Source organism: Acartia tonsa, chromosome 3 (assembly GCF_053477335.1).
Source record: "Acartia tonsa isolate MP-2025a chromosome 3, ASM5347733v1, whole genome shotgun sequence".
Lineage (NCBI taxonomy): Eukaryota > Metazoa > Arthropoda > Copepoda > Calanoida > Acartiidae > Acartia > Acartia tonsa.
In genome coordinates, this window is record NC_137262.1 from 16,725,927 (window position 1) to 16,740,630 (window position 14,704).

At 44.3% G+C, this 14,704-nt stretch overlaps 1 protein-coding gene across 1 annotated transcript in view; it reads right to left on the bottom strand.

Annotated features, from left to right (window-relative positions):
• Positions 1–14,334, bottom strand: part of LOC145315133 (carotenoid isomerooxygenase-like) — a 34,872-nt gene extending 20,538 nt beyond the window's left edge. The window contains exons 1-8 of the mRNA XM_080155180.1: positions 14,217–14,334; positions 12,717–12,782; positions 12,363–12,443; positions 12,036–12,122; positions 11,589–11,677; positions 9,572–9,694; positions 1,594–1,694; positions 1,102–1,240 (exon numbers count right to left, since the gene is read on the bottom strand). Coding sequence (XP_080011306.1) covers positions 1,102–1,240; positions 1,594–1,694; positions 9,572–9,694; positions 11,589–11,677; positions 12,036–12,122; positions 12,363–12,443; positions 12,717–12,782; positions 14,217–14,285 — 755 coding nt within the window. The 5' untranslated portion in view covers positions 14,286–14,334. The remainder of the gene's footprint in view (positions 1–1,101; positions 1,241–1,593; positions 1,695–9,571; positions 9,695–11,588; positions 11,678–12,035; positions 12,123–12,362; positions 12,444–12,716; positions 12,783–14,216) is intronic.
• Positions 14,335–14,704: the final 370 nt, after the last annotated feature.

Here is a 14,704-nt window from a genome sequence, read left to right on the forward strand (position 1 = left end):
CATTTTCAAATGAAGTAAACATGGAACTAGGGATTGAAATTGCTGGTGAGAAAGTTCAAACTGTGAAGAAGCCCAAAATCCTTGGGGTCACATTCGATGGTCAACTCTCCTTTCGAGAACACACCAAGATATTAAAATCCAACATCCAGTCTAGAAACAACATCCTCAAAGCTCTAGCTGGAACATCTTGGGGTAAAGAGAAGGAGGTCATTGTGAACACATACAAGGCAACAGGTCAATCTCTACTCAACTACTGTTGCCCGATCTAAACACCTGCTCTAAGTAAAACCTCCTGGGATGACCTCCAGACAGCCCAGAACACTACTCTTAGAGTAGCTACTGGCTGTCATACTATGTCTGACACTGACCATCTTCACTCAGAGACCAAAGTTTTACAGGCACGTCCCCACTGTGAAATGTTGAGTAAACAATTCCTGCTAGCCACTCAAAAACCTAGACATCCTAATAGAGTGGACCTAAATTCACCACCACCTGGCAGACAGATGAAAAAGTCCTTAAAGTCTCAATTTGGCAGGGAAATCAAGAACATTTCTCGTCCTAACCTGTCTGATGATGACTACAAGGCAAAGTTGAAAACAATCCACACAAATACTGTGAAAGATGTTATCAACAATACCCGCAACAAGGTATTAAACACCCGCCCGCCAGAGATTAGCAAGACTGAACAAAGTCTTCCCAGAGTCACCAGATCAACCCTGGCACAACTGAGGTCTGGATACAGTTCTTATCTGAACAGTTACAAGGCCCGTATAGATAAGACTGGTTTCTTAGTGGATAAATGTCCCAACTGTGACAGTTCACACACAACCCAACATCTCTTCAACTGTCGACAAAAACCCACTAACCTCAACACGAAGGATCTATGGAAAAACCCGGTGAAAGTTGCCAGATTCTTGCCAGATGTTGATGATCGAGTTTAGAAGGATCTGGGCTAAAGAAAGAAAGAAACAAACAAACAGACAAACAGACAGACAAACAAACAGACAGACAGACATCGTTCTACTTTGTATTATAGATTGTTAGGAATTATGTAAATAGGACTTTCGGACAAAAGTTATGTATCACCTGCACAAGATTTACCTTGGTGTGATGGCAAAGGAATGCATGTACGAAGGGTTAAACATCCATCTGGGGCGGATTCTTAAAAGTTGTTTGCTCTGACCGGCCAGGCTGTCACTGCTGTTGTTAAACTTGAAACTGTTCACCACATAGTACGGGCCTGAAGTATGAAATGCAGTTTCAAAAAACTAAATATGTTATTTATTAAAGAAAAAGTTGTGGTATGTCAAGGTTTAGACTTTAGGCTCTGTTGCCATTCCATATGGGTTAAATTTAAATCAAACAAAAATATGTAATTCCTATTTTTTTAAAAGCAACCATGACAATTTTATAGACGCTATTCAAAAATAATTTTTTGAATAGATACTTGCTAACAAGTACCAAAAAAATCTTTTTTAGGTACTGAAATTTTTTTTATTAACAGTCGGATTGGTTTTTAAACATCTAGAGTTGCTAGTCTGTTGTAAACCTATAACACAATTATTTAATATCAAATTATTAATTAAAATTCACCTGTCATAGTAAGTTTCATGCCCAGAGATAGCATGTCCTTGTTATCATCAAAATGAACATGGCTTGCATTTGACACCAAACCAAGCTTTCCTAGATCTTCCCTGAAATTTGATAAACTTTTTAAAAGCGCAGCTGTTCTGTAATATTGGTCGGTGTGTCCGTCCGTGACAGTTAGCTCTTTTCGTTTCTTTAAATAGGTTAGAATTGTACTATCGATTTCAAACTTTGCATAATTATTTCTATAACAATTATATTTGATTTAGGACCCGTAGCAACTTTATAACCGTTTCCAGATAGTCTTTACGTCCAGTTAATGCTGATTTTTTAAAACTTTTTTTCTAAATTCTATGACCACAAGGTACATTGTTATAATCGAAGCAGTTCTATAATCAAGTCTTAAAAATGTAAGTATTTCCTTAAACAGTATCTACTTACAATTTTGTTTCAGCTTATGCAGCATTAATATTTTGACACTCTACAAGTGTTAATGTTTCAGAGCTTCGCTTTATGAATGCTTTCATTATTATTGATTAAGTAAATATTTCTTAAAGACAGGAGTGGAGCTCTTAAACTTCTAACAGAAATTGAACATGAACTTTCAAACCCATATGCTTTTTAAAAAGACTAAAATTCGGCCCTATAGAGTAAATTCACTAAAAAAAGAGCATATGCTGATAATGAATGCCAAACCTCTGATTTTACTTAATTAATATTTCCATTATATGCATCCCATATCAATTATAGATTTATTGAAGTTCATTTTGCTAGCAAGGATATCAACAGCCATAAGTAGCGAAGCACAGAAACAACAAAATTTGAAATATGTATAATGTAAATGAAATTGTGGTAATACGACAACCAGACGGACAGGCAGTTTACAGAATTGCTACGCTGTGACTTATCATAACAAACCCTCTGCACTAATCTTATTATATCACCATTTATCTCATGACCGATGTTGACCCCGCTATCCAGCGGTCAAACTGGCCTGCCTAAATGTGGGGAGGGGCTCAAACACGCAGCTATCACGCGCCCCTCACGCGATTATACAACCGGGAGGCGCTGCCTCCCCTTTTACCACAGCTGCCCCCACAGCCTGTCTACCGCCGGGAGCTAAGCCCTTGCGTCCCACACCCCCTTCAAACCTAACCATTGTTATAATCTGTTGTATATATATAGTAAACATTCATTGTAAATATTATTCAGTTAAATATATAATTTCTGTATGACTAAATCCTGCTAGTTTGTTTTGGTAGAATAATTCAAGGCTAAGGCTCGTTGAACTCGAACTCGCAACCCTGTGAGCTGAAACGTTCGGCTTACCACATCTTGGTGTCAGCGTGTTTCAATCGAGCCTTACAGAAATTAGCCTATTCTACCTCTGATTGGACCCTTTGGCAAGTAAGGGGACAATCAGCCGCCAACTGAGAAGCCAACTGACCCGTGAGACGGCCTTTTTAGGTCGAATTTCCATCATTTTGAACGCAATATGTGGGCCTTTGGCCTACGGCAAGCAGATTTAGCCTGCTAAAAGCGCCAGTTAAGACGCTTTTTCCGTACCGTGTAGGAGTAGCGCTAGGTGCGCAGCCACGGTAATCGGATAATTTAGCTCAAACGGCTACAGAACTGAGTCTAAATTGGCAAGTGTAGCTGGGACAAGCCCCAGGACACCCAGGCCAAACCTACGAGACGGACAGCTAGGTGCTGGTCTCCCTGAGAAGGCAATGTGTGGCTGCGAAGCTTCAGCACACAAGTAAGGCCTACCACTGCGACGGATAGCAGAATTTGAGCCACAGGCACGGCAGGACGGGACATTCCCTGCCGCTGCCTTCCAGGATTCGAACCCGAGGCGCTGTAGGACGGGCCATTCCCTGCCGCCATCTTTCGGGATTCGAACCAGAGGCGCTGCAGGACGGGACATTCCCTGCCGCCGTTACCCCTCTGAACCTTGCAGGACGGACATTCCCTGCTGCCAGTGCTTCCAGAATCACACCTAGAGCTCCTAGTGATAACAACACATAAGTGTGTATAAATGTCAACCAAGTGATAAAAAGAAATATAAAATTGTTGACCCAGTGATAATTGATAAGCTCTAGTGATTCGAAGCTACAGTCTAAGCCACCATGGTAAGCGATACCACCATAGCTGCGGTTCGGCCACCACCGAAGTTTCTGCCAACCCCAGCCGAACGGGAGGCCCCCTTGTCTCAAGGGCAGGACCTCCACTTCCCCTGCCATATCAGGGTGAGGTTTCCCACTCCTGACCCTGCCCAGCATGTACAGGTTGATGCCATGATCGATTCTGGCAACCGTGTACCAGGGTCTGCTGTAATTTCTGAACACCTCATGCACGCAATGGGCGTGCAACGCATGTTGAGTCCAGACAACACCCAAATCCTGACTGCTAACGAGGAAGGCCAGCCCCTCCAGGTAATAGGAAAATTGAAAGAATTATATATGGCAGTCTCACACACCCTTATACTCCATCTGTACCACGTGACTGTGGTACGGAATCTCTCACACCCTCTGAACCTAGGAGGGTATTTTCTCAAGGAGTTCGGAACTAGGCTCTGTTTCGACATGCAACCCCCTTGCTTGTGGGTGCGTGGGGAGTTCATCCCACTCCGTGGCGTCCCCATCGACCGGGAGACAGCCGAGAGAGAGTTGAGTTACGAGGGGCCTCTGCCAGGCCCACTGCCAGAGCAGCCGCGTGTGGTCGAGAAGGGCACGCACTGGGTGGACACTGCACTCAACGCCCATAGGGGGACCAACCTGCTAGCCATGGGGTTGCCCCCAGTGCCCAAGGTGCCACTGGAGAACCTGCCAACAACGTTCCCTGAGATTGCCAGCCCTCCAGAACCAATCTTCTCCGCCGACACCTTCATCAACGGCCAGCCGTGTCCACCTGGCCCCCTCTACCTGGGACCCCCAGCCATTCAGCCAGCCAAGTCCGAGTCCAGACCCGTCAAGTCGCGGTCTGATGCACCCGGAGCCACACTCAACTCCCAGGAATCAGCCTCTCCCGGCGCCGTGCCCGTCAAGTCATGGCCGGCCGCCTCCGGAGCCACACATGGCTCCGCTGCCTCAGCCTCTACAAGCGCCGAGCCCGTCAAGTCGCGGCCGGACGCCCACGGAGCCCAGGCTGGTCCCAGCGCCCCGGCCTCTCCCAGCACCGAGCCCGTCAAATCGTGGCCGGACGCCCTCGGAGCCACACCATGCTCCGACACGTCAGCCCCTCCCGAGGCCGAGCCCATCAAGTCGCGGCCGGTGGGTCCCGGAGCCGAAGCTGACCCCGCACCAGCCACGTATAGGCTAAGCGCTGTCACTCCAACTGACGGCCAGCCACCCCAACTCCGCACGGCCAAGCGGGTGGTCTTGCCTGGCCGCGGTGTCATGGCTGTCCCTGTTGAATTAGTAGGACACCGTACCAAGGATGCCATCCAACTAGCTGCCCCAGAACAGAGGTTTGGGGAGGATCTTGTCATCCCAGAAGGCCTGTATGCCCACAGGCCTGGCTCCGCCAGCGTGTTTCGAGTGCTGGTGGTAAATGAAGGGGAGACGCCCCTCCTGCTGGACGCTGGCCTCCCAGTGGCTGGGGAGCTAGTCAAGCCTGACATTTTAGAGATTTCTGATAAGCCTCCCCCTCGTCTCCACTCGTTCCAAGAGCCTGTTGAGCCCCCAGATATGCAGGAGTTGTGGGAGACCCTTGAGATGGAAGACAACGAGTTCCTGCGCAAGGACCCCTTGCTCAAAAAGGAGGTTTGGACCCTGTTATCAGAATACAGGGACGTCTTCTCCAACTCTACCCCCGGCTGCACGGACGTAGTAGAGCTGCAGCTGCGCCTCAAACCAGGGACCCAGCCGATCCGCCAGAGATTTAGGGATCTGAACCCGCGGCAGGAGGCTGAGCTGGAGAAACAACTGGACACCTGGCTACAAGAGGGAGTCATAGAGCCTTCAGACTCCGCCTGGAGCAGCCCCCTGGTGCCCATCAAGAAGAAGGACGGGAGCACCCGCTGGGCCGTCGACTACAGAGCCCTCAACAAGTGCCTGGAACTGGATAGCTACCCTTTGCCCAGGATCCAGCAGTTGGTAGAACGAGCTGGAGGACACCGCGTCTACAGTGCCCTAGACGCGGTGGCCGCGTACTACACCATCCGTGTGTCTGAGGACAGCCGGCCCTGCACCGCCTTCACCACCCCCAGGGGCTTGTATCAATGGAAAAGGATGCCCTTTGGCCTTGCTACGGCACCGTCTGTCTACTCCAGATTTATTGCAGGGGTCCTAAATCCACTAGGCACAGCCAACCTCCAGTCATACCTTGACGACGTCCTGACCTTCCACCAGGATACCTGGGCCCACCTGGCTAGGCTCCGGGAGGTCTTGGAAGCCCACCGCAGGGGAGGAATCCGCCTCAAGCCAGCTAAGACCAAGCTGTTTCGAGCCAAGGTGGATTATCTGGGCCACACCCTCAGCCGTGAGGGGATAGCCATGCAAGAGGATTATATTGACCGTATCCTGGACTGGCCGGCCCCCAGCACCCCCAAGGATTTGCTGGCGCTTCTGGGGTTCTTTGGATACTACCGCCTGTTCATCCCAGAGTATGCCGACCTCACCTACGAGATGAATCGGCAGAAGACGGCCAAGACCCTAGCCTGGACGCCTGAGATGGAAGCCCAGCTGCTACAGCTCAAGGACAAGTTCCGTCAAGCCCCCATCCGAGCGCCGCCCAGGTTTGACTTGCCGGCGGTATTCCAGCTCACCACAGACTTCAGCAGCCGCGCCATCTCTGCCATTCTGAGTCAATGCCAGGACGGCAAGGAGAGGCTGATTGCCGCCGTGGGGCGCAAGACAACCAACCCCGAGACTCGCTACCCGTCCTGGAAGGGAGAGATGGCCGCCATTATGTATGGAATCCGGAAATTTCACGGCATCTTGTCCTACCGCAGCTTCCAGATCAACACTGATTCCTCAGCCTTGCTACAGATGAAGTCGCTGAACACATCCACAGGGATGGTGGCCCGCTGGCAGGAGGAGCTAGCGGCCCTAGATTTCACGGTCTGCCACCGTCCTGGCACCCAGAACACCAACGCCGACGCCCTCAGCCGCCGGGAGGACGCCAACATGCCGACAGCTACCGCTGAAGAATTAGCAGAGCAGGCTGAGTACATCCACAACCTTTGCCAGCTAGGGGAGTCCGCAGCTAGCCGGCCCCCTGCCGCACGACTGGACCCAGCTAGAGTATTAGAAGCCCAGACACAGGACCCTCTCCTGCTCCGTGTCCGCCAGTGGGTGGCTGATGGCAGAGCCCCAACTAAGGCTGAGCTGCGCGGCAAGGAACGAGACGAGCAGCAGTACGCCAGCCCTGGGACTTGACGAGCATGGCTGCCTCACCACCACTGACCAAACCCTGACAGGGGAAAGAACAAGATACCTGCTGCCTTCGGCCCTCCAGCAGGACGCGTTCTTTTTAGCCCATGGGACCCCCATGGCCGGGCACTTTGGAATGGACGCTACTATCGCCCGCGTCGCCATGCATTTCTGGTGGCCCAACCTGTCCCGTGACGTCCGCCTGATGGTTCAGACTTGTCCTGAGTGTGTCCAGAAGGTTACCAAGGAAAGGTTGAAGCTAGGGATACATGTGCCCTCCCGCCAGGGGTATCCACAGCAAGTCCTGTTTATTGACCTGGTGGGGCCGCTGCCAGAGACCCCAGCTGGAAACCGCTATATCCTCACCTGTCAAGACGGGTTCAGCCGGTTTGTCAGCCTCTACGCCATCCCCAACAAGCGCACCCTCACGGTGGCTGAAGCCCTGCTGCACCGCCACCTGGCCACGTTCGGATGCCCCCTGAAAATCCACTCAGACAACGGGATGGAGTTCACCGGCCAGGTATTCAAGGAGCTGGCCTCCAAGCTTGAGATTGGCCTGACACATCCACCACCCTACAACCCGCAGTCCAACCGAGTGGAAAGGTTCCATCGGACGCTCAACACAGGCATGCGTCTGTTCCTAGACAGAGACGACAACAACTGGGAGCCACACTTGCCTGCCATTGCCTTCGCCTACAACACCAAGGCCTGCAGATCCACCGGCGTGACCCCGTTCCTGGCCTACTTTGGGAGAGAGGCCAAACTTCCGGTGGACATGGTGCTCCGGCTGCCAGACACAGAATATGCCTCGGTTCCAGCCAACGTCCAAGCTCTCCTGCAACGCTACCATGCAGTGTATGACGCCATCCAGCAGCGAGAGGAGGGAACCATCCGGAGGAGCGCGGCAGCCTACGAAGGCACGGCCAAGTACGAGGTTGGAGACTTGGTCTGGTACCTGGCCCCCCGCCTGGTGCCAGGGAAGGCAGCCAAGATTACCAAGAGATGGACTGGCCCCTGGAAGGTAGTGCGGCAAGCTACGGACGTCCATTATGTCATCAAACCTACCTCTCCAACCGCCAGGATCTCAGAAGTCACCGCGCATGTAGGCCGACTGCGCAAATACACTGGAGATGTGACTGCCCACCAGATTCCAACAGACATTCAAGGCGACCTGGACGGCGACGAGGATGCCACCGAGCTGCCGGTCGGAGCTGCGGCGCCACCAGCTAGTGACCCAGGACAGTTCCCAGTGTACCAGCCAACCGCAGCCGCCCCACAGCCTAGCGGCCAGGATCGTGACCCAGTAGAAGAGAACCTGCAGGACCAACCCAACGAACCACCGCCGCCGCCGCCAGCTCCAGAGCCACCCAGAGATGCCATCTGGAATCCTGATACGGACATGGAGAACCTGCCGGCCAGCAGCGAGCCTGTAGGAGGAGAAGCGGCCACTGCAATGGAAGAAGCAGCCCCAGAGGACGAAGCTGAAGCAATGTGCCCCCTGTTGATGACAGCCATCCCCATCTGGGTAGGAGCTAGGAGGCCAAGCAACCTGGATCAAGCAGGCGCCCCCATGGAATTTTATGCGCCTTCCTCCATCGTCATTCCCCCCTTGGGAACCACCAGAGTTAGCCTAGGCCTCCGTGTCCAGCTACCCGCTGAGGCAGAGTTAGTCCTGCAGACGAGGCAAAATTTCCAGCGACGGGGCTTGGCCGTCGCCAACCCACGGCTGGAAGCCAACCAGGAGTTGACAATGCTGATATCCAACCACAGCCAGACAGAGCAGCGAGTGTCCCGTGGAGCCTGTGTAGCCCGAGCTGTCCTCCACCGAGCTGTGCCCCAGGAAGAGCCTGTCCTGCGCAGACATAGGTTGTCGTATCCCCAGGTTCAAGGCCTGGTGGCTCGAGAGCCCCGCAACCCTTGAAGGGGAGGTTGTGGTAATACGACAACCAGACGGACAGGCAGTTTACAGAATTGCTACGCTGTGACTTATCATAACAAACCCTCTGCACTAATCTTATTATATCACCATTTATCTCATGACCGATGTTGACCCCGCTATCCAGCGGTCAAACTGGCCTGCCTAAATGTGGGGAGGGGCTCAAACACGCAGCTATCACGCGCCCCTCACGCGATTATACAACCGGGAGGCGCTGCCTCCCCTTTTACCACAGCTGCCCCCACAGCCTGTCTACCGCCGGGAGCTAAGCCCTTGCGTCCCACACCCCCTTCAAACCTAACCATTGTTATAATCTGTTGTATATATATAGTAAACATTCATTGTAAATATTATTCAGTTAAATATATAATTTCTGTATGACTAAATCCTGCTAGTTTGTTTTGGTAGAATAATTCAAGGCTAAGGCTCGTTGAACTCGAACTCGCAACCCTGTGAGCTGAAACGTTCGGCTTACCACAAAATCACATTGAATGAAATTATAGAGTAGCTTTGCCACTAAAAAGCTATATAATTGAGTAATCAATTGAAATAATAAAATTTTGAAAATTGGCTGTATGAATGTAGTTTTAATGATTAAAAAAGAATATATAGTGCATAGAATATAAACTTAGACATACAAAAAATCACTCAACCTAATAAAATAATTTCTCACCGTTCACACGTATCTAGCGTATTTGGGTTGACTTTGTATACAAAGGGAGACTCGTAGAAGGTGTAGAGGTTGCCTTTGAATGGGTACACGGTGATCATGGTGTTGTCGGACATCACTGAGGATCTGAATCATAAAAAAGTGTTGTAGTTAAGCACATAACTCAATAAGAAATTAAAGACACAAAAGCGGGGCCATCAAAACAAGAATAATTCCTATAATTTTCATTATAACTTTCTATAATGCTATGGGATAAATATACTTTTTCTGTTATATAATTCTATGCATTACCCTAAGCTATGCAAAGAAACAAAGAAAAAGAATAAATATGTATTGTATATCATAAATAGAAACAGGGACACACTTTCAAATATTTTATTCAATTAGCTGAGGTCTTTTTGCATTTTTTGCCCTTGTAGCCTTTTGTCAAATTTAAAAATGACAGCCGAAGGTAAGTCAACAATCCATCTCAAAGTCGAACAAATTTTGGACAATATTCAGCCTCTGGTACCATGTTATAAATTTAGCATAAAAAAGGAAAATAAATAAAAATAAACAACGAAAGTCAACACCAAATTTTAGGTATAGTCCCTTTCGTGGCAACGCCTCTTAAGGGGTGTTACTTTTATTAAAGTAAGAGGATGTCTTTGTGTTTATCTGTATGTAACAAAGGTTCTCGCAAACCACTAAAATGTTATGTTTGCTTCGTATAGGTACAGAGAAGGTTCATAAATATTTAGGGGAGGGTAACTCCACCCTCTTAAGAGAAATCGACTCAGAAAAAAATATAAAATGTTTGAAAACATTATAAAAACTAAAATTTAAAGTAGATGGTTGAATTTCCCTTTCCGTAAAGGGCATTAGGGGTGAAGCCGCTAGTATTATATAAATCAAGAAATAGTTTTTAAAAAAAAACTGGATATCTGTCTATTTCCATGAACATATACAAATACACTATAAGTATATGATATCCCTTTTCCTTCTTATTTTGCAATTGTCCTTTTTGTGTGGAGATAATTGGTTTATCTAGTAGGAAATGTGTAGGTTTGGGTAACATTCATTCAAAATTATCAGATGAAGCAAGGATTAGTATATCCCAAAATAAAATCATTAAAACAAACTCAAAGTCATTTTTGTTACAGCAACGACAATATATTAAGGAAATATAATTTTGATTTAAAAAGATTTTGTTTCATTTTGGATTTATTACAGTTCAAAGTTTACTTCTAGAAATATAATTTTCACAACTAATGTAAGAAGTCTTTGATTACTTTACTCTGTTTATTGAATTGCTAACTATAGCTTAAAATTGTATAAGGGGGGGGGGGGATTTTTAATGCAACCATCTCGTAATCAGTTAGCAAATGGCACTTAGAATTCGAATTTTGATTTGAAATTTTGCATGAGTAATCCTTGGAAGGTTTTTTTTCCCTAATTTGAACAAAAAGTTGGAAAAGTAACGGCTAACGGCTGGCGGCTCAGCCGTTTAGCCATTTTTAAAAACTTTTTTCAAGGCAAATCATCACGAAACCTATCTCCACATAATACTCTTTGCTGCTCTAAAACGTTTTCAAACGGTTCTAGCCGCTAGTTGCTGGTAATAGAAATCTAAAAATGTTTTTTTTGTATCATTTCACATGATTTAAAGCAAAAATATGTTTCAAAAAGTTGCTTCCTGCATAAATTATGGCAGATTTGCCATAAAATAGCCAAAAAACGGCTAAACGGCTGAGCCGTTAGCCGTTACTTTTTCAACTTTTTGTTCGATTTAGGGAAAATAGGCCTACCAATGATTACTCATTCAAAATTTCAGATCGAAATTCGAATTCTAAGTGCCATTTGCTCACTGATTACGTGATGGTTGCATTACCCCCCCCCCCCCCCCTTGTATATATATAAACATTAATTTTTTGGTCAGATTAGCTATATGATTATCGAACAATCGAATAATGTCTTGCGTTTAGAATAGTATTGCTGCAAAAAGTTCTCTATACAGATAATAGATAAAGTTTTAATTTACCTCGTAGGAATGATGTTGGTTCTATTTTTGACAGTTGTCCCAAATTCTGGCTGAACTATTGCATTGTTCTTTAGATTCTTTGTGTATGCCTATAAAAAATTAGAATTGCGTCCGTATCAAGGAAGAAGCTTTTTTAGTACCTGCAACGGCCATATTGAGGGCCATATTTTGAATATTAGGTTATCCCTCGATCCTCGTTGTAATAAGTTGGAGCAACAGACTGAACCTTGCCATATGTAAAGACTTAACTTTAATGACGACTACTGCTGCTTTGTTAGACTTACAAACAAAGGTAAAGCAATTTAATAATTGGTTGTCCGTTACTTAACCTAATACATTTTGTTAACAGTGAAACACGCTCCAGTTAAATTAAGTCTTGGACGAACACTTAAAGTTTAAGGGAACCTCGTACTAGGTACTATGTGTAATAATATAACGCATGTATACCTGTGTTTTAATAAAGCTACACGAGTAGAAAACTTCTCCATCCTCAACTTGAAATTTTTGTAGCAGTGCCGAGCCATCAAATAAATGCTAAACATATTTTTTGTTATTTAAACTGAAGCTATTACAAAGTGTCTCAAAAGATCAGCCGTGTGACGTCATAAAAATCCATCTCTTTTTTAGGGGTTTCATTTCCGACTTCTCCTCTCACCCCTCATTTTTATTACGTCATACGGCTGATCTTTTGTGACACTTTGTGAAGCTTTTTTGAAATAAAACTTTACTATCTTTGTTCAATAAATTTGCAAGGAATAAACAGAATAACTTTACCTTAAATGTATCAGACCCGAAAGAGAATTTTCCAGGGCCATTTTGTACCAAGCTACCACTGATCCACTTTGGTATAGAACCCTAAATTAATGATATGTGTATGTTTTGTGCTATCTCAATATTATATTATTATTAAGAATTATCACCAAACCTCTTTATAATATCTAAAATTTACTTACTTTGAGTTAAAATGTATTTAATAGTAACGTGTTATTCTTTGGGTATAATCAAGTTACGTCGCTGCTATATAAGCAAATTAAAAGTATAAGTAATTAATGGATTAGCCTTTATTTTATGTAAGTTGTTGGCCTAATGAGCTTATAAAAGTTTTTGAACCAGAAATCATTGATATACCTTTACTTTGCCTTTCACAGGAGCTTGGTCCCCCACACAACTTCGTAGCCATATGGATATATCAACCTAGAATAATAAATATGACCAAAAATAAAATAAATGTTTTTTAAAAACTTGTCAAACTGAATAATTGATATAAAAACTGCTAAATTGAATTTTATTGTTGATTTAAGTCTTGGCCCCTAACATACTTTTTCTCTTTATATTATAAGTTCTAACGCATGCGCCTCTAGCATCTAGAGACTATTTGGGAGAAAAAATCTTAACACCATCCAAAGAATTAAATTTAAAAATAGAAGTACCTGACAACCACCCTAATATGATCTATGTGAAGCATACCACCAATAGACAATAAATCGGTTCAGTGGTTAGAGAGAGACAAACCAAAAACCTACCACTAAAATAAGATGCTGAGTTTTTGTCTAAATATCTCCTAGAGTCTAAGGGTACAATTATATGCATCAAAATTACAATTACTAAAATGCGTGAAACGTATGTTCTTTTTAAACTTTACAAGGACAATCATATTTTCTTTAAGCAAATTAAATATTACAGCCTATATTTTTTTTGTCTAAAGTAGTAAAATAAAGTCAGAAATCTTAAAAAAGTTTAATTAATTTTTTTGCGCTTTTAATACAAGCTTCATTACTATTCTGGTTTTCAAAGCAAACTTTTGGAATTTAGTTACGAATTCACTACTCATTGTATATAGACTAATGTTTCTAATAATTTTCAATAATTAAAACAAACCAAGTTCAATAAAAATTATTTAATGAATAGCCACGCTGCAAAGACTGTCAACATTGTTTAATATAGATTTGTGTAACTGCAATAAATCAATCCAGACTAATGTTTCTAATAATCTTAAATAATTAAAACAAACCAAGTTGAATTAAAAATTATTTAAAGAATAGCCACGCTACAAAGACTGTCAACATTGTTTAATATAGATTTGTGTAACTGCAATAAATCAATCCAAAATCAATAGTTAACCAATTTCATTTAAATCAAATAATATGATTTACAGCTTTAACACAGGGCTCAATTAGGACATATGTTGAAATGAAAATCCTCCTGAACTGAATCCATGGATTGTTAAAAATGCGAATTATTTTTACTTTTTTAAAGAAAAGCAGGTCGGCTGCTGGATTACTTGCGGGACAGCAGCAGCTGAAAGATTTACAAAAATTGCTTTTCATTGTTCTAAAGAGTATGTGAAAGTCTTTTATTTGTATTTTTTTTTGAGGGGATAGGTTGGAAAAAATTTTAAATTCTTATATATTTTTAAAAGTAATTTTAGGTTAGGTTAAACGTGACAACATCACCAGTTTTTTGGGAGGTTTGGGGGATCGGTCCCCTTAAATAATTGGACCTTCTTGAATTTTTAACAAAGGAAGTTATATTTTATTCTAAAATTTGTAAATGTGGTCGGATTTTTCTAAACTACATTCCTATAGGAAAATTGAGAGATTGAATATCAAGACTTTCTATACTCATTACCTTAGGATATAAACCATTTTCTCTGCCTTGGCAGTCAAGAATGCCAGGGTATGAACCGTTATCCACCATCGTAAATTTTTTCTTTAATTTTCACTTCAATTTTTTGCTTATGAAATCTGTAATATTATGTGTATATGGATCTATAAGATCTATAAGACGACTGTGCCAATGACTAAAGTCCATATATATATAAATTGTTTGAATCAAATTAATCTTGTTGCGTTACTTGATATCACCGCGAATAGAGATGAAGCCCAATCTGGTCCACTTTTGAGCAAGACGATTCCTACATGACGTTATATAAAGGGAAAAGAAAAAATGAAAAAGGGGGAAGAAAATCTCTTCAAAAGAAATGGGAGAAAAGGGAATCGTCTTGCTCAAAAGTGGGACAGATTAGGCTTCGTCCGAATAGACACAGGCATAGATATACCAGCTCCTACAAAACTAAGGGACTTTTATGTTAAATTTAAGAATTATATAAAATATTA